The sequence below is a fragment of the Liolophura sinensis genome, chromosome 8, assembly GCF_032854445.1.
Source record: "Liolophura sinensis isolate JHLJ2023 chromosome 8, CUHK_Ljap_v2, whole genome shotgun sequence".
Lineage (NCBI taxonomy): Eukaryota > Metazoa > Mollusca > Polyplacophora > Chitonida > Chitonidae > Liolophura > Liolophura sinensis.
In genome coordinates this window covers 232,188-251,014 of record NC_088302.1, presented here as the reverse complement: position 1 = coordinate 251,014, position 18,827 = coordinate 232,188, and the positions used below count along the sequence as shown (strand labels likewise).

At 42.0% G+C, this 18,827-nt stretch overlaps 1 protein-coding gene across 2 annotated transcripts in view; it reads left to right on the top strand.

The window, feature by feature from the left end:
- Window positions 1–18,827, top strand: part of LOC135472947 (thrombospondin type-1 domain-containing protein 4-like) — a 166,560-nt gene that overhangs the window by 49,386 nt on the left and 98,347 nt on the right. For both annotated transcript variants that reach the window (XM_064752688.1, XM_064752689.1), the window contains exons 3-5: window positions 16,412–16,539; window positions 16,830–16,896; window positions 17,407–17,509. In XM_064752688.1, coding sequence (XP_064608758.1) covers window positions 16,412–16,539; window positions 16,830–16,896; window positions 17,407–17,509 — 298 coding nt within the window. The remainder of the gene's footprint in view (window positions 1–16,411; window positions 16,540–16,829; window positions 16,897–17,406; window positions 17,510–18,827) is intronic.

Genomic DNA, 18,827 nt, shown 5'->3' with positions numbered 1-18,827 from the left:
ACGTGTCACTGCCAAAGGATAACAGGTTTGGTTGATTTGGCCCTCGTAAATGTTTCACCGATCTTAAAAATATCTTGATCTTAAAATAGGTATTATTGAAGAAACAATCCTGCAATACGACAATTGGAAACATGGCGTACATTTACATCGAAAAGGGACAAATTTGTCCTCTGTGACAGCTACCCCTGGTCAAGGTATGCTGGGTGTTTGATTGGCACAAAGATCTCACCTACCTCCTCTCACGCCGCTATCGTCATTCTACGACAATCTTATTTTTTTGTTGTGTATGTCAACATATGCATATAAAACAATAAAACACCGAGATGCACTACACTTAGATCATGCAGGTCAAACCCCGTCGCCTTTGTTTTAGCCTGGGAATTACGCAATATGTTGGAGATATCTGTTTTACTTTGTTCATCTCTTGTTTGTGCGCAAGCTTCAGAATGTCTTGTGTTCTGTTTTATCTACTATCCCTTACCTCCGTTGCTGGGAATAGCATAAGCACCATCGTTTATGGTCTGTGATATCGTCAAACATGGCACATAATGTAACAAAGGCTAGGTATGCACACGCTATCCATAGGCTAAACGCATTGGCTTGTCCCTACTTCATCCGTGATTCTCGGCCGTTATTGGCTGAGCAAGAGGGTTAAAATGTTGACATACACATGTCAGAGCTGCAGGCCACGCCCACAAGGGGTATATGAGATTTAAACCCTGCATAACAAAATTACTCCACAGACTGACGTCATTTTTCTCTGTGACGCAAAATTTATATTTATTTTATTTATTTATTTGATTGGTGTTTTAGCGGTACTCAAGAATGACTCACTTATACGACGGTGGCCATTATTATGGTGCGCGGTAATCGGGCAGAGCCCGGGAGACACCCATGGCCGTCCGCAGGTTGCCGGAAGACTCTTATGGTCGGATACAAAATTTACACCCTGCGCGGCTAAATTACTGCACAAGCTAAAATACTGTGCAGGCTGACGTCATTTTTCTTTGTGACGCTGCAGTCCATGGGGCGTCATTGTGACGTCACGGCACTATACCAGCGCTGTCTGCAATTTGCAGTTATTGTCTCTGTAAAGATACAAATCTTTGTAAGATGTACCATCTATATGTGTTTTATTAAATCCAGTTAAAGTTGAGTGATGTTTCATTTTTCTTTGAACTAGTGGAATTGCCCATAAATAAAATATTTTGTGAAATGCAGCTATAGCATTTAACGGCGCACATGTATTCCAATGGGTACTAATTGTGCACCTCTTTTGGCAGATCTATATCTGTTTTAGTGAATACGACTGTTATTGAAATTTATTGAAAGTAATATTTCTTAAAGCCCAGTACTTTTCATTTACTGGGCGACAGTCAGTTTCTTTAGAGGGTGAGTCGTGATGGAATATGTTGGCGTTGTGACTGTCAGTTTCTTTAGAGTTTGTGTCGTGACAGAATATGTTGGCGTTGTGACTGTCAGTTTCTTTAAAGTGTGTGTCGTGACAGAATATGTTGGCGTTGTGACTGTCAGTTTCTTTACAGTGTGTGTCGTGACGGAATATGTTGACGTTGTGGCTGTCAGTTTCTTTAGAGTTTGTGTCGTGATGGAATATGTTGACGTTGTGGCAGTCAGTTGCTTTAGAGTGTGTGTCGCGACGGAATATGTTGACGTTGTGGCTGTCAGTTTCTTTAGAGTTTGTGTCGTGACGGAATATGTTGACGTTGTGGCTGTCAGTTGCTTTCGAGTTTGTGTCGTGACGGAATATGTTGACGTTGCGGCAGTCAGTTTCTTTAGAGTTTGTGTCGTGACGGAATATGTTGACGTTGTGACTGTCAGTTTCTTTAGAGTTTGTGTCGTGACGGAATATGTTGACGTTGCGGCAGTCAGTTTCTTTACAGTGTGTGTCGTGACGGAATATGTTGACGTTGTGGCTGTCAGTTTCTTTAGAGTTTGTGTCGTGACGGAATATGTTGACGTTGTGGCTGTCAGTTGCTTTAGAGTTTGTGTCGCGGCGGAATATGTTGACGTTGTGGCTGTCAGTTTCTTTAGAGTTTGTGTCGTGACGGAATATGTTGACGTTGCGGTAGTCAGTTTCTTTAGAGGGTGAGTCGTGACGGAATATGTTGACGTTGTGGCTGTCAGTTTCTTTAGAGTGTGTGTGGTGACAGAATATGTTGGCGTTGTGACTGTCAGTTTCTTTAGAGTTTGTGTCGGGATGGAATATGTTGACGTTGTGGCAGTCAGTTGCTTTAGAGTGTGTGTCGCGACGGAATATGTTGACGTTGCGGCAGTCAGTTTCTTTAGAGTTTGTGTCGTGACGGAATATGTTGACGCTGTGGCTGTCAGTTTCTTTAGAATGTGTGTCGTGACGGAATATGTTGGCGTTGTGGCTGTGTTTCTTGAGAGTTTGTGTCGTGACGGAATATGTTGACGTTGCGGCAGTCATTTGCTTTCGAGTTTGTGTCGTGACGGAATATGTTGACGTTGCGGCAGTCAGTTTCTTTAGAGTTTGTGTCGTGACGGAATATGTTGACGTTGTTGCAGTCATTTGCTTTAGAGTTTGTGTCGTGACGGAATATGTTGACGTAGTGGAAGTCAGTTTCTTTAGTGTGTGTGTGGTGACGAGAAATGTTGACGTTCTGTTGTAGTATTTAACTCCTGTAATAATTCATGCCGTCATTGGAAAGGAGGTTACTTTTACCAGCATTCTCCGTCTTTCACTCTGTATATGTGTCCACTTTTCTGCTTTCTGTCCATTTGTCTCTCTATTTTTCTAATTCTTTGGCCAAGTATCACGCCTTAAAATTTTGTTGGTCATTTAGATTTGACAAACAGCTGATTTGAATTTGAACTCTTCATCTTCAATTAACAACTGTCGATTGTTGACTAATTGGGAAGCCATTTATACGCCATGCTGCTTAACTGTGCTCACGTCTGTCAGTGGAGTAATCTGCAAGCGAAAAGATGTTAGTGTCCTTTATATATAGCTTTGTGTTCTATTTTTACGTCTACATGTACGGCATTTTGGCCATCTTTTACGATAGATCTGTATACAGTTACATAACGGTGCGTCGACAGAGTGTAGATAATGTCCTGCATTGTTTATCTGGCGAGTCATAAAACATGTCAAGAGAGTTGGTGTGTCGGATCACTGAGCTCTGTTAAATGCACAAGAAACCAGGAGAGCCCGTTAAAACGGAGCTCAAGATAACAGTTATACAAACTTTATTGCCCATTCATGATGTAACAAGGGTTATTTGGGAATGTCAAGGGTTGTTCCTCGAGCACACCTGCAGGTTCCGAAGTCTGGTTGGCCATGTGTTCAGTACCGTGCTCTTGGCTGTTCGCCATGACGCTTATGGCGTCTTCTTCTTCTTAGGAATACACCAAGTTGTTTATAAGGCGGACATCAGAACAAACTGGATATTGTGTTCACTTTCTTACTCTACATCGTGGTCAGTTGTTGACTTTCTGACTCTACATCATGTCCAGTTGTTGACTTCTGATTGTACATTCTGTCTGGTCGTTGACTTTCTGACTCAACAAAATGGCCAGTTGTTGACTTTCTTACTCCACATTATGTCCAGTTGTTAACTGTCTGACTCTACATCATGCACATTTGTTGACTTTATGGCTCTACATTCTTTCTGATTCCATATCAAGTCCAGTTGTTGACTGTCTGACTCTACGTCATGTCCAGATGTTGACTCTCTTGCTCAACACCATTTCCATTAGCATGCACACTAAGTGTTTGTTGAAAAAGCGTTTAAGAAAAAACATCCGGTGCCAAACACGTTGGAAAAAGTCGACAGTAGCCTGTAGGTGTGCCCTTGCTGCTTTTCTGTCTAGGTCTCTCTGGCGTGCACGATCAGGCGGTCTTAGCGGCTCATGGTGGCGGCGGCTAGATGGCGGCGGGGGATTAATACCACGTGCTCACTCAAAGCCTCATAGATTAACAAAGGATGACCACGTGTTTCTCGGCGCAGCTGAAATAGCTGTCATCATAAAGTAATTTAACGCAATGTGGTGATTCGAGTGGTTGGAGCTCAGTGTAATGAGAACCATTTATGTAAGGTAGAGGCTTGTTAGCAGTGACACGCCACACACTGCAAATCCTCACACTAGACAGGTTCAGTCTGGCTCACCGGAAACTGGGGAGTCTAGGAGAAGCAAGACACTCTGATTCAGTATGTCACGAATAAATCAGTTATTGGTAGATCGAATGTCATGAAGACAATACCGTGATGTACATTACACCATTAAGCCTTAGTTACCCAGTATGTCTGTAAGAATGGATCACTGAATATGTCTTAACGCCACTTTAGCAGTATTGCAGTCATCTCGTGGAGAGGGTTTAAACTTAAAATTGTGAGTGATGCAGGCTGAGTATACCTGTGCAATTTTTGACCACCACTCCTTTGTACACACTCCTTTGTACACCACAGACAAACTCTTTATCAGTTGGTCAAGGTAGGTAGAAAACGCCACGGCCAATCATCTCATTTCTTATTTTTCGCACAAGTTTTGTCGTACAAGTTTAATTAAACATGTATCAAATAAGAAAACGCATAGACAATTAAAACGACAGCGAAAGCATCTCTGGGCATTCTTGGATTTTTGATTTGCAGATAGTCCATTCATGCAGTTGTAGTGGTGCAAAATAATATAACTTCTGAAATTCTGTTACTATAATGCTGGAGAATATTTAATATTTCGTCAATAAAATAGTCTGCCATTACATTTCCTTGACGGCCCGTTTACACCTGACACACACAACCCAGGTCGTACTGAAAGCTGTCAGTCTGCGCTCGACTGAGATATGCTGTCTTTGGGGACCACCATGGTTGAAAATCCAATTTCTGTCAAACCCAATTGTTTAAAAATTAGGTACTTTTTTACGGCATCAGCAACGAGCCATATAAGTCAGTCCAGTTTGTCTTAACAATAGTTGTCATATCGAGATGATCTAACGGCTGTGGAGACGTTGTGGGGTTGTTTTTATCAGTCCTTGTGCCATTAATACGTTTACAAAAAGCTAAAGGATGTCGGCGACTTATTAGTGGTTGTGAATACTCCACCCCCTCAAGCTCCTCCCATTCACAAGGCCATTGGATGAATAAGTTAAGGATCGCCTGACTGACGCCGTCAATCAGTCTTCCGCCCATTGTACTGGTAACCGCATGTAACTCGAGACAAATGACTTGGCGAGACTGTTCTTTACATATCTTTTCCAGATCTTGCTGATCGTAGCGCTTTTCAACTAAACATACCTGATAAGATTCGTAAACTAATAAATTCTAAACTGGGTGGATGATAATGGGGAAGTTTTCAGGATATGCACCCAGCAAAAAGCTCTGCAAATTGGTCAGTGCGTCAGTCTGTTTATCTTTGTATAGACAACAATCAGTGCGCAGGTACGATCAAGAAAGGCACTTCTTACATTTCCAGGAAAGCAAAAATGGAGAGCAAAATCTTTAAGGAACAATGGAAAATTCTGAGCATATGGCTGAAAGTTACTTAACAAGGCACACCTTTAGATCCAGGTGTCAGTCAAAGAAGTAATATACCCCATTCAAGCAAAATATGTGGTTTGATTCATTTCGGTATATGCCGAAGCCAAGGGTATTATTTCAGCTAAACCAAGGCTTTACAACGTCGACGAGCTTTGAGGATTAGGCTCAGATGTAATCACTGAGGGGCTTATCCTCTCCGGCAACAACTGGATGCGAACTTTAACCTTAATAAACAAGGGTTAGTCGACTTGTGAGGGAGTCCATTGGTGTGGCGGAACGGAATCAAAATACGTTCTAAGGCGTAACAATGCAAACGGTAACCGCAAGAGATGTAGAGAAAACGCCCTTTAGCGCATCAGTGAAATGGGTGAACGATGTAATGAACGGCCTCCTTACAGTTTCATAGCCCTCGGACAGGCCGGGATAGCACAGTTGGTAGAGCGTCCGCTTCGGGGACCGGTAGATCCAGGATCAATCCTTGATCGAATCACACCTAAGACTTTAAAAGACGTTCAGCATGAAGGGGATAGTGCAACGACTGGTCGCTCGGGCGGGGTGGCTTACTTGCCTTCTGTAAGTCGTCTCAGTGAAGCAGCACTAAATAAAAGAGCCGTGGAAATCCGTCCTGCAAGGAGGCACATTACACGTACATGCACCCTAAGGATTCCTTCGTCGTCATATGACTGTTGAGTACGACGTTAAACATTAAACCCCAAGCACTCCTTCATAGCTCTCACGCCTCCACTGGACAAAAGCGGTCATCTCACCTACATGTATACTATTATTGCTAACCACAAACATTTGGTATTGCTTAAGTTCGATCATATTAATAGTAAGCGAAGTATCGAAATCATTATAATCCATGGGTGAAACTGTACAACATCCAAAGTCAAATAGTTCCATATTTGTATCATATACATCTGGGAAGCAATAAATGGTATAAAATAGTCTCAATTTCGCTTGCATACCAACTGTTTATATTAACACAGCGGTGATGTTAAAACTACGCCATGTTTATACAGCCCGGAGAGCTGGGGATAAGCGGAATGAGTGACATACTTACACACCTTAGCGGCATTAATCATCCTCGCTATGATGATACGTTATAATTAGTGGCTGGTATCTTTTGATACTTGCAATGTATGTGCTAGAAAGTATAACCTTGACATAAAAGTTTCAGCAGAAATTTTTTTGTGACATGCATGTAGATTGACATCGACGATGTTATGACACACACTCAAGTGTGTGCAACTAGGCAAGGTATGCATATACTGTATGCAACTAGGCGAGGTATGTACATACCGTATGCAACTAGACAAGATATGTATGCACCGTATGCAACTAGACGAGATATGTATACACCGTATGCAACTAGGCGAGGTATGTATATAGCGTATGCAACTAGACGAGGTATGTATACACCATATGCAACGAGACGAGGTATGTATATATCGTATGCAACTAGCGAGATATGTATATACCGTATGCAAATGGGCGAGGTATGTATACACCGTATGCAACTAGGCGAGGTATTTATACACCATATACAACTAAGCGAGGTATGTACATACCGTATGCAACTAGGCGAGATATACACCGTATGCAACTAGGCGAGGTATGTATACAGCATATGCAACTAGGCGAGGTATGTATATACCGTATGCAACTAGACGAGATATGTATACACTATATGCAACTAAGCGAGGTATGTATAAGAGTGGTAACCTGAATAGCGTTTCAAACAAAATCAAACCAAAAAAAAATTGAACTGACGTCCTCTCGGGTCGCACATGGGAAGTTTTTTCAGCAACCAGCGGATAATCGTGGGTTCCCCCGGATTCTACTCGGTTTCCTCCAACCATAATGCTGGCCACCGTCGCATATCGAAACTGAAATATTCTTAGGTACGGCGTGAAACATCAATCAAATAAATAAATAAAAAGTCCTTGTGAGCTCCGACATGTGATGGCTTGTCTTATGAAAGACCTAAAAAGTGTGATACACAGATACAACACACCCACACTAGTCACACAGCGAATAAGGTAACGTCCTCTTCGTCTGTGTGGCAGTGACTTTAGATAGCACGTCTTTGTTAGCAAATGTACCAATGGCTAAGGTAACGTGTCTTTGTTGGAAAGTGTACCAATGATTAACTTAGCGCCTCTTCATCAGCAAGCGTGCCTGTGACCAACTTATTGCCTCTTCATCACTTTCAATCAATAGTTTCACTGTCCAAATGTGGCGATAAAGCTGGGAATGTTTACAGGTTGGTCGATCAAAGACTTGTATCAAAAACGACATTTAAACCTACTTCGGTTTCAGGCAAGCAGACTTCTTTCCATGATAACCGAGTGGCATTAACTGTTTGTAAATTGTGTCTTAAAAGAGGACAAACACGTGTAAATAATGGTAATTTATAGGTATACATACCCTTTGGAAGGTTGTAACATATACATCACCTCGAGGAGTCAACAGCCACACTGGACATATCAGCTTTTCTCCCCGGTTCCTATGCATGTTGACATTTCGGGCATCTAAACCCCATGGTCATTCAAAAAGGCCGAAACAGTGCTAAATCTCTGATTTACTGGGTGTAAAAGTAAAGTCTCATCTTCTGATCGAATTCAGTGTCTTGAAATTTCCCAAGATGTGTGTCTCCATCGAGTGGTAAGTAAACATGATGTCGTGTATAAGGTATTTGAAAGTATATGCGGCCGACCTACGTAAAGGTATCTTTTTGCGTGTCAATTCCAATAGTCTCTTCCGCGGCCACACTCTGCAGGTGGCTATAATCAGATTTCTTTTCTGTTATGAAAATTAATAAAGATAAGTAAATTACACTTACTAAGACGAGAAGCCGACTTCATGTGAACGTGTGCACTTTTAAAATGGGTCTCCTTTATGGTGTCCTCTCATGGTGTCACCAAAGACATCATAAGAGAACATCATCAGAGAACACCATTTCAGAACAACATCAGAGAACACCATCAGAGAACATCATCAGAGAACACCATCAGACAACACCATCAGAGAACACCACCAGAGAACACCATCCGAGAACATCATCAGAAAACATCATGAGAGGACACCATCAGAGAACATCATAAGACAACATCATCAAAGAACACCACCAGAGAACACCACCAGAGAACTTCATCAGAGAACACCATCAGAGAACATCATCAGAGAACACCACCAAATGACACCATCGGAAAAGATGAAGCTTTGTTGACAGCGTTCTGCCATTACTGCATGGTAAAATTTGCCGTGTTTTGCATTTTTCATTTTAGGATGGATACTTTTGATAGAAATCTCATTTGGATTTATGGAGCATGATTAATAATACCGTTGATTATGTGAGTACTGGTACACTGAACACTGGGCATGGCTTTTAGTTGCGTATTTCATCTCTCCTTGGTTCTCCTCTTTCGCACGTAATATTTTCCCAAGGGCTGGTTTTGTCCAGGCGCAGTTGAAGACTGGCATTGAGTTAACGTGTAACAGAGAAGGTCGTTTATTTTAGACGGTCCCCAAAGGTTTTAGGTTCGTTTGCATTTCACTAAGAGAACACTGGATAAAAAGTTGTTTAATACAGAGATGCGATTAAACATCCTTTGGCAGTTTTACACAGCAGATAATAAAGCTAATGTGATGCCACTACGTGCACGTCATCTTGGAGACATTTTTACTATTTACACTTTTCTCTTATACATGATAAGTAAGAGACAATGCCAAGGGCGTGTGTTCATCAAAACCGCAATATACACCGAGTTACCCGCACTAACATAAATAAAATGTGTTACATACTGCATTCCTGGCGTAGATAAAATACACACGGTTGCGAAGCTGATACGTTTATGGCAAACTTATGATGTGAACATGTTGTGTTCATTTCCCGCTTTATGCACTCTGGCTTTCTTATAATCCCAGTGGACCGAAAGGCGGTGTCTGATACCACGGAGCCAAAACTCGCGAGAAACAACGAGATTCTGATTGATAATGTCTTGCGTGTGCTGGTTTATAACAAATGGTCGTGATACAGGCCTATATGTATCAGACTACGGAGTCCTGCTTTCATTTGTGAAAAACCTTACAACCTGCCATAAAAATTTCTCTTACATACTGGGCGTCATTTCAAATGTTTCGAATGTAAAAAATGATCGATTTACAAATTAAATGTCAAAGACAAGTATTTACGACCTTGTGTAGACCCGGTAAAATCGAACATTGAAGGAAGCTACATGTGTGTATTTTATATTTATTTATTTATTTGATTGGTGTTTTACGCCGTACTCAAGAATATTTCACTCATACGACGGCGGCCAGCATTATGGTGGGTGGAAACCGGGCAGCGCCAGGGGAGTGTATTTTATAGGATGATGTTTTATTATCCTGTACTCGCTATTTTGTCATGGCTATGATGTGGATAACATATGGACAAAATCATCAAACTGGCTAGGGTCACGTAACTATATCTATATAGCTATATCCACAAACTTCTCACTGACTAAGGTCACGGAACAATACCTTAGTGACGTATCAACAAACCTCTCACTGACTAAGGTAAGATGACCGTATCTTAGTGACGTATCAACAAATTTCTCACTGACTAGGGTCACGTTGCCGTACCTTAGTGGCGTATCAACAACGTCTCAGTGACTAAGATCACGTAACTATACCTTAGTGACGTATCAACAAACTTCTCACTGGCTACGATCAAGCAACCTGGTGTGAGGCCCTGTATTTCACCGCTACATTCTGTAATAATGCCATGACAAGTTTTTTGGTTTACATTCATGTGGTGAAATGCAATTTCCACTGAATACGCTCCGATAGCATCAGACAATATACACAAAATATGGACTTATATGTTGTCTTTGTATTTCGTCTTTTTCCAATCTCCAATACCTGCTAAAGCCACTTCAAACTTATACATATACGGTATTGTGCTAACGGTATCTTGCATTGTTCTAACGGTATCTTGTACTGAGCCGACAGTATCTTGTATTGTGCCTGCAATATCTTGTATTGTGTTAATATTTATTTATTTATTTATTTGATTGGTGTTTTACTCCGTACTCAAGAATATTTCACTTATACGACGGCGGCCAGCATTATGGTGGATGGAAACCGGGCACAGCCCGGGGGAAACTCACGACCATCCGCAGGTTGCTGGCAGACCTTCCCACTTACGGCCGGCGAGGAAGCCAGCATGAGCTGGACTTGAACTCACAGCGACCGCATTGGTGAGAGGCTTCTGGGTCATTACGCTGCGCTAGCACGCTAACCGACTGAGCCACGGAGGCCCCCGTGTTAATATTATCTTGTGTTGTACTAACGTTATCTTGTATTGTGCTAACAGTATCTTGTATTGTGCCAACAGTATCTTGTATTGTGCTAGCAGGATCTTGTATTGTGTCAACAGTATCTTGTATTGTGCTAGCAGGATCTTGTATTGTGCCAACATTATCTTGTGTTGTGTTAACTATATCTTGTGTTGTGCCGACAGCATCTTGTATTGTGCCAACAGTATCTTGTATTGTGCTAGCAGGATCTTGTATTGTGCCAAGAGTATCTTGTATTGTGCTAGCAGGATCTTGTATTGTGCCAAGAGTATCTTGTATTGTGCCAACAGTATCTTGTATTGTACCAAGAGTATCTTGTATTGTGCCAAGAGTATCTTGTATTGTGCCAAGAGTATCTTGTATTGTGCTAGCAGGATCTTGTATTGTGCCAAGAGTATCTTGTATTGTGCCAACAGTATCTTGTATTGTGCCAACAGTATCAGAATAACTTGTAGTGTGCCAGGAGTATTTTGTTTTGTGCTAACAGTATTCTGTGTTGTGCCAACATTATCTTGTATTGTGCCAAGAGTATCTTGTATTGTGCTAAGATTATCTTGTTCTGAGCCAAAGGTATCTTGTATTGTGCAAACAATATGTTGTATTATTTTAACAGTATCTTGTATTGGCTAACAGTATTTTGTATTGTGCTGACAGTATCTTCCGCAGGGAGACTTCACACTTATTCGGTCATTTCATGCGTTGGAAGTGAACTGGTTTTATGTTCTCTGTCCATGGAATATTAGCTTTAGTAGGTTCGTTGAAAACATATTGTAAAGTATCATGTGTATGGAGTGAAATACTGGTTTTGCCTTTTACCAGCGTTTGAGCACAGTCGTGCTTGGACTGTGGTCTAAATGTTGACTATTTGCCTTTTTCCAGCGTTTGGTCACAGGTGTGCTTGGATTGTAGTCTAAATGTTGACCGTTTTGCCTTTTACCAGCGTTTGATCACAGGTGTGCTTAGATTGTAGTCTAAATGTTAACTCTCTCGTCCATTGCTGAACGATTTTTCCACTTAACTCATAGAGTGCGATTAGGGGGATGGCTATACCGTTTGAGGGCATCTTTTCGGTGTTACTGCATGTGGATACTTTTATAAGATGCCTGTAGGTGTACAACTTTGTTTTCTCTTGTCACCTCAGCGTTATTCTCCCTATTCATGTTGACGGTTAACTTCCATCATTCAGTGGACCCCGGAATATCAGTCAAGTGGGAGAGAAAAGTTATGTAAGATAATTGACGGATGAGCTTCGAGTGCAGTTTTATAGCTGTTAAGATTAAACTGTTCACATTTGAGATGTCACTGACATTTAAAGGAGTATTTGTGCAAAGGAACATTTGTTATGATACACACTAGAGACCAATCTTAGCTATATGATGGCTCGTTTGGGGAACACTGAAAGGCAGATAACCATCCAGTTTATTAAAACATCAGTGTGCCAAGCAGTAGGAGAGATATGGATGTGTGGTGTGTGCCCTTCCCCACCCCATCAGGCATGTGGTAAAGATAAGACCTGCTCATGTACAATGTCGGAGGAAGTTAACCTGAGGAAATGTCAACCTCTGAGATTGTTATTATGGAGAATTGTTTTCAGAAAGCCGTTAAGTCCCGGGAGGCTAGTCATTATTGACAGGAATTAGTGACCGTCCGTCAACGATGCGAGTCAGTTGTTATTATAGTCCATAACATTTTACCACGAGAAGGCAAGATTTCTAAAGGCGTCATCGTTCGCTATACGAATATAACCATCCAAACGTGGATGACTGAGATATAAATGTTGACAAAGCTCACTCATGGAACAAAACCAGCATTTTGATATTAAAACATCTTTAGTATCAGTGAAAGACTTTTGCCAAACCGGAAAAGATAACATGACTACAAAGGTTGACAGAACTTAATAGCTTTCGTAAAAAATTCGAAAGTATAATATTTACTGCGCAATGGTACGTCATTGAAACCAAACTTAATGCTATCATATATTTATTTGCTTTAGTTCTGTTTAGTGTCAGGGAATGAATTTCAATAATTATGTAGTAATACAAACAACATTTCGGGAACAGGAAGCGAAAGGCTGGACCAGAGGGAGAAAACAAGCGTGGACAAATACATCTAGGGGAATTCTAAACTTCACGTACCAATCCCTTGGAGACGTGTCTACATAACTACGTCCCTTCGTATGCTATACCTGTCATATATTTCTCACCAAAGCAAACTGGAGACTATTTTGTTTTCGCCGTTGACTTTCCCATGGGTTGCGTTGCGTAATGTTTCCTGTCACCATGAGATTTGAGAAGACGACTGATCTGTCACGTCTGGAAATGCCGCTGAAAGATGCTGCGGAGTATAACGAGTTGACGTAAACAGCTTAGGGGTATCTCTACACTACCCTGAGGCAGTTACGCTGTAGTCTATACCGAAAAACTGTGCGTGTACTCTACCCGTGCGTAACCTTCACACATTATTCCGCGACCGCCAGAGATTTAGCATTCCGGACAATCGGGGCTTCCATCGGCTTGAGAATCAGGGCAATATGCAAGCCCTTTGATGGATCTTTGAAGTCAGCCCCCGAGACAATTGTGCTAATTGGAAACATTAGATAATAGGTGATGTGTAAACACGAACTTCCAGTGCCCCGGCGTCTGTCATAAAAACAGCTTTGCTAATTTCTCTGAGCGTCCCAAGTATATGCCCACGTGGAACATCAGTGAATCCTCGAACCCATGCGCTTGGTAGAATTGTTCTGGAGGATGTCAGGTCTGGTAAACATTAAGAATGGCAGTTCTAACTCTGTTGCCATTAAAATTTGAGATATTCCCGATGCTTCTTCATCGGACTCAATGTTAAGTTTTTGTGGCAGTGAAGGTAAATGACATGTCAAGCCGCCTCTTGATGGCATACCACTGAGGTCACATCTGACGTGTAAAAGTGTTGGAAGAGAAAAGCAGAAAAAATAAGGTATTGCAAGTAGCTGCATATGTGACAATTGTTTGAACAGGAGTGGAAAGCTAATCACCCGTATAACTGCTTAAACGCTGTATTATTTATTTTATGTATATGCTTTTTGTTTTACGCTATGGAAAATTTCACTTATACGACGGCGGCCAGCATTGTGGTGGGAGGAAACAGACCGCAGATCGGGGGAAACCCACGACCATCCGCAGGTTGCTGCCAGACCATCACACTTACGACCGGAGAGGAAGCCAGCATGAGCTGGACTTGAACTCACAGCGGCCACATTGGCGAGAGGCTCCTTTGTCATTACGCCGTGCTCGCATTCTTACTACCAGGCCACGGAGGAAACGCTGTATGTTATACCTAACTAATGCAGCTGGAGCGCACACAGACACAGGCATTTGTACAACAGCCGTACGTTTTTAATCTAAGCGTCAATACAAACATTCATTTACCAGCCGTCAACCACGACGGCCCTTCTGGGCTAATAGCCGCAAGACCAAGTTCTAAAGCAGCAACACAAACCCCTGAGTAGCTCCTTTTTTAATGCGGGGGGTTAAACACAGGCAACTTAATAGCTAGAGACATTTCTGCTTTCCAAACAGTGGCGACCAAGAGTTTATCATGTAATGAAGGTCCACCATGGATTCATGTCTCCACTTAACTGACATATGCTTACAATCCACAAAGTTTTGCCAAGTCTCTTAGCTGTGGATACGGGAATACTTATATATACCACCATGTTAAAGTGCACGGCTAATATGTAAAACATTATAGTTCCGGGTTACTGATAAAGCCAAACCACTCAACATGAGCTTGTACTGTAGTCGTCGAGAGGTCAGAGCGTCCGCCCTGTGGTCGGGAGGTCAGAGCGTCCGCTCTGTAAGTAAACCTCACGACTGCCAGTATATGTACTTCCTGGCCAAGAGCTTATGGCATAAGGATAACTACAGGATAACTTCGCCAACTACAGGTCCGCTGGTGCTTACAGCAGAGGGAGATTCGCCATTTACATTTCGCTGTTGCTTATAGCATAAGGAGATTCGCCAACTACAGGTCCGCTGGTGCTTATAGCATAATGAGATTCGCCAATTACACTTCGCTGTTGCTTATAGCATAAGGAGATTCGCCAACTACACTTCGCTGGTGCTTATAGCATAATGAGATTCGCCAATTACACTTCACTGTTGCTTATAGCATAAGGAGATTCGCCAACTACAGGTCCGCTGGTGCTTATAGCATAATGAGATTCGCCAATTACACTTCGCTGGTGCTTATAGCATAAGGAGATTCGCCAACTACACTTCGCTGGTGCTTATAGCATAATGAGATTCGCCAATTACACTTCGCTGGTGCTTATAGCATAATGAGATTCGCCAATTACACTTCGCTGGTGTTTATAGCATAGATTCGCCAACTACAGGTCCGCTGGTGCTTATAGCATAAGGAGATTCGCCAACTACACTTCGCTGGTGCTTATAGCATGAATAGATTCGCCAACTACAGGTCACCTGGTGCTTACAGCAGAGGGAGATTCGCCAATTATCCTACTAGCTGGTACTTATGGCAAAGGGAGATTCACCAACTACAGGTCCGCTGGTGCCTTTAGCATAACGGGATTCGTCAACTACAGGTCTAACCCGTGGTGTACTAGGACGCCATATCTGGTATCTTCGGCATAGCTATCCAGTCACACGGCACCATGGGAGGCAAGATGCGCCATAAATATACCTGTGCGCCTTCAGACGATTTAGGTAGAGCGTCTGCTTCGGGACCGGTAGATCCAGGATCAATCCTTGATCGAGTCACACCTAAGACTTTAAAAGAGGAAGTTGTAACTTCCTCGCTTGGCCTTCAGCATGAAGGGGATAGTGCAACGACTGGTTGATCCGTATCAGTATAATGGCTCGGGCGGGGCAACTTACTTGCCTTCGGTAAGTCGTCTCAGTGAAGTAGCACTAGATAAAAGAGCGGTGGAAATCCGTCCTGCTACAAGGAGGCACATTACACGTACATGCACCCTAATGATTCCTTCGTCGTCATATGACTGAAAAATTGTTGAGTACGACGTTAAACCCCAAGCACTCACTCACTCACTATTTACAAAGGATCAAAGCTCATTCGTCGAAGGCTTTAGTTCGTCTATGACTAATTCGTCAATGACAAAGGGTGCTTCTGTCGCGTCTACAAATGTCTCATGTAACCTAGCTGTAATCGGGCACTGACAAAGGGTGCTTCTGTCGCGTATACAAATGTCTCGTGTACCCTAGCTGTAATCGGGCACTGACAAAGGGTGCAAATGTCTCATGTACTCTAGCTGTAATCGGGCACTATTATAAGTATTCGAGCCATGAACGAAATCGAGTCTGTGCTGAATGTTGTCGCCATGATATTCAATCGTCAAACCTTTGAATGAAGTGTGAAGGACTTATCTATATTCTTGGTGCGCGAGTTTCACTACTGATTATACATCTATATATGTCTATATCCTTGAGTACAACGCACGGTCTGTTTGAATATAAACCGAATACGTTGTGTGCTGACTCTAATCATTTGTACACGTATTTATCATAATATAGCAGATGTACTTATTTTCAGGCGGACACGACCAGTGGACATCGGCCGGAATGGGATAGCTGGTCAAACTGGGGCACCTGGTCCTCGTGCTCACAGCCATGTGGCCAGGGACTGTCCGCACGCTCCAGACGGTGTCAGACATCACACAGGTCAGCCACCTCTGCCCGTAGTAACAGCGGCAATCGTACATAAACATGTCGAATCTGGAATAAACTTTTCACCTGGAGTAATTCCACACAGTTTTAAATCATCATAAGTACAGTGTTAAAGAGCCTAGCGCAGGTTTAATCCTTGTAGGTAGCAAATGTTCATGCTGGACATCTTTCATACAAACAGCCGGTAATATGGCACTGACCTACTCTCTAACTTCCATCAGACATTACATTAAACTTTATGTCTGTTGTGTACATTGACATTATAATTCTTTTTTCTATTTCAGGACAACTTTAAATCATATAGGAAATTGCCACGGGTCATACCAGCAATATAAAATCTGCGAAGGAAAGGTATGAAAAACGACAAATGTCATCAACACGACAATCTCTCTAAAGGCGTCAGAATAGAAATAACGTGCATTTCTTGGTGTATATGAGTCGATATTATTATGTACACAGCAATAATTTTAATTACGATCTATATTTCTGAAGTAAGGCATGCATACATTTATATGTTAACTATAAATGGTATTATAATCTACCATTCAGCCAACCCAGGTGCCGATTACTGTCAACTATTGATGATTGATTAAGTTTGTATAGCTCCAAAGCGAGTCATAATCTTAGTCTGCTGTGCTTATAATTTCTTGTGTAACGAAAAATAAATCCATCCGACTTGTATTATTTTTGCAAAAGATTCTTTATTTTTCCTTTGAGATTCAATCATAATTCAAAAATGATCACTTGCTCATTATCTGATAAAGAGACCTTACCTCTTCACGAATCTGAGTGAAACTTGCAAGTACATAACATGGGTATAACTTTTCGTATCCAAACTTACGTAGATATTTGTGCTTTCAGAAATGTCCAAATGGTGTCCTAGATTACAGAACAGAGCAGTGTGCCAAATATAACCATAAAACATACATTGGCCGGCGGTACGACTGGGTGCCGTTTATCAACCGTAAGTTTCAGATGCCGCCTTTACGAATATTCTAGCGGTGTCCTCCACCAATACACCTGATTGAAGTCGTAAAAACGAAAAAAGTTTTCAACGCGAGGCTATACGCAACACCAATCAAATATAAATATATAAATGAAGAACGATTGAATGTATGCGATGTTAATTTGTGTTCAGTGCCAATCCACCCCCTCGCCAAATGATTTCCTCCGTTTCACTTTTCTTTGCTTAACACAAGGTTTCCACCATTAACAGACGCTAGTTGACTTGACTTGAGAGACGTCAAATCTCTCCGTCTCTCCGAAAAATAGACAAAACTATGGTGTTAACCTAGCTCTAGACGTTTAATACATTATCCCGATGTCTAGACCTGTGCACCGTCTCATTGCGGTTGTTGTGGCGCAGTGCTTCGAGTACATGCATCTGCCTCGAAGACTTTACAGATCGGTAGGCCTAACGGTCTGTCAGCGCATCGATTCCTGTGTATTTGGATGCCCTCGGTGTCATATATGATAAGAGGGTGATCCGTCAGTTTATTGATGGTGTGTTCGACATTCGACGTTCCAGTGACGCAGCACTAGACTATAACATAGCTTGTATATGATAGCCTACATTAGGTCCAATCCGCAACAACATGTCATGTCGTAATATGACCAAATATTGCTGAAAACGGTTATTCGGTTTGCTCTGACATTAGGTTTGGCAAAATTTTGTTCGGCTAAGGATGGCTCCAAAGCAGTGTCAGAGACCGCTCCATGTAAAAGTCTGATGCAGTTGCCCCAGCAACTCAAGTTCCGTTAGGGAACTTGATGGTCCAAGCAGCGTGGAAAAAGCACCGGAAGTAGAGATTCATGTAGACCTATACATGTTCACCTTATGTTGGTACTCATCGGACACTCGGTCCGGCCCCTACATATAAACCTGGCCGTGGTAAGTAGCCTACGGCATATGTGAAATATTAGTAGGTGTTCTAAGTCTACTGCAGAAAATATCAATGAAAGAGACAAAGTCATTGAACGCATATGGCTTACATGTAATTACAGGTTGGCGTACATGTAGGTGTAGGTTTCCAACGCCTGCGCGAGCGCAGTAAGATGGTAGACCTTACCATCCAGTTCACAGATCAGCTGCTTATTACGTTCAGTCAATATGGCGGATCGCCGGATGCTGGCCTAGTTTAGTCGTGTGCATTCACCTTTATTTGAAGTAGATAAGGCAGGATTTGTTAAGGTGAGATTGATGTCGTGGTATAGTGACTTCAATTCATGGAGAAATCTGCTTTTCACTGTGAGCAGGTATTGTGTAATAGTAACCAACAAAT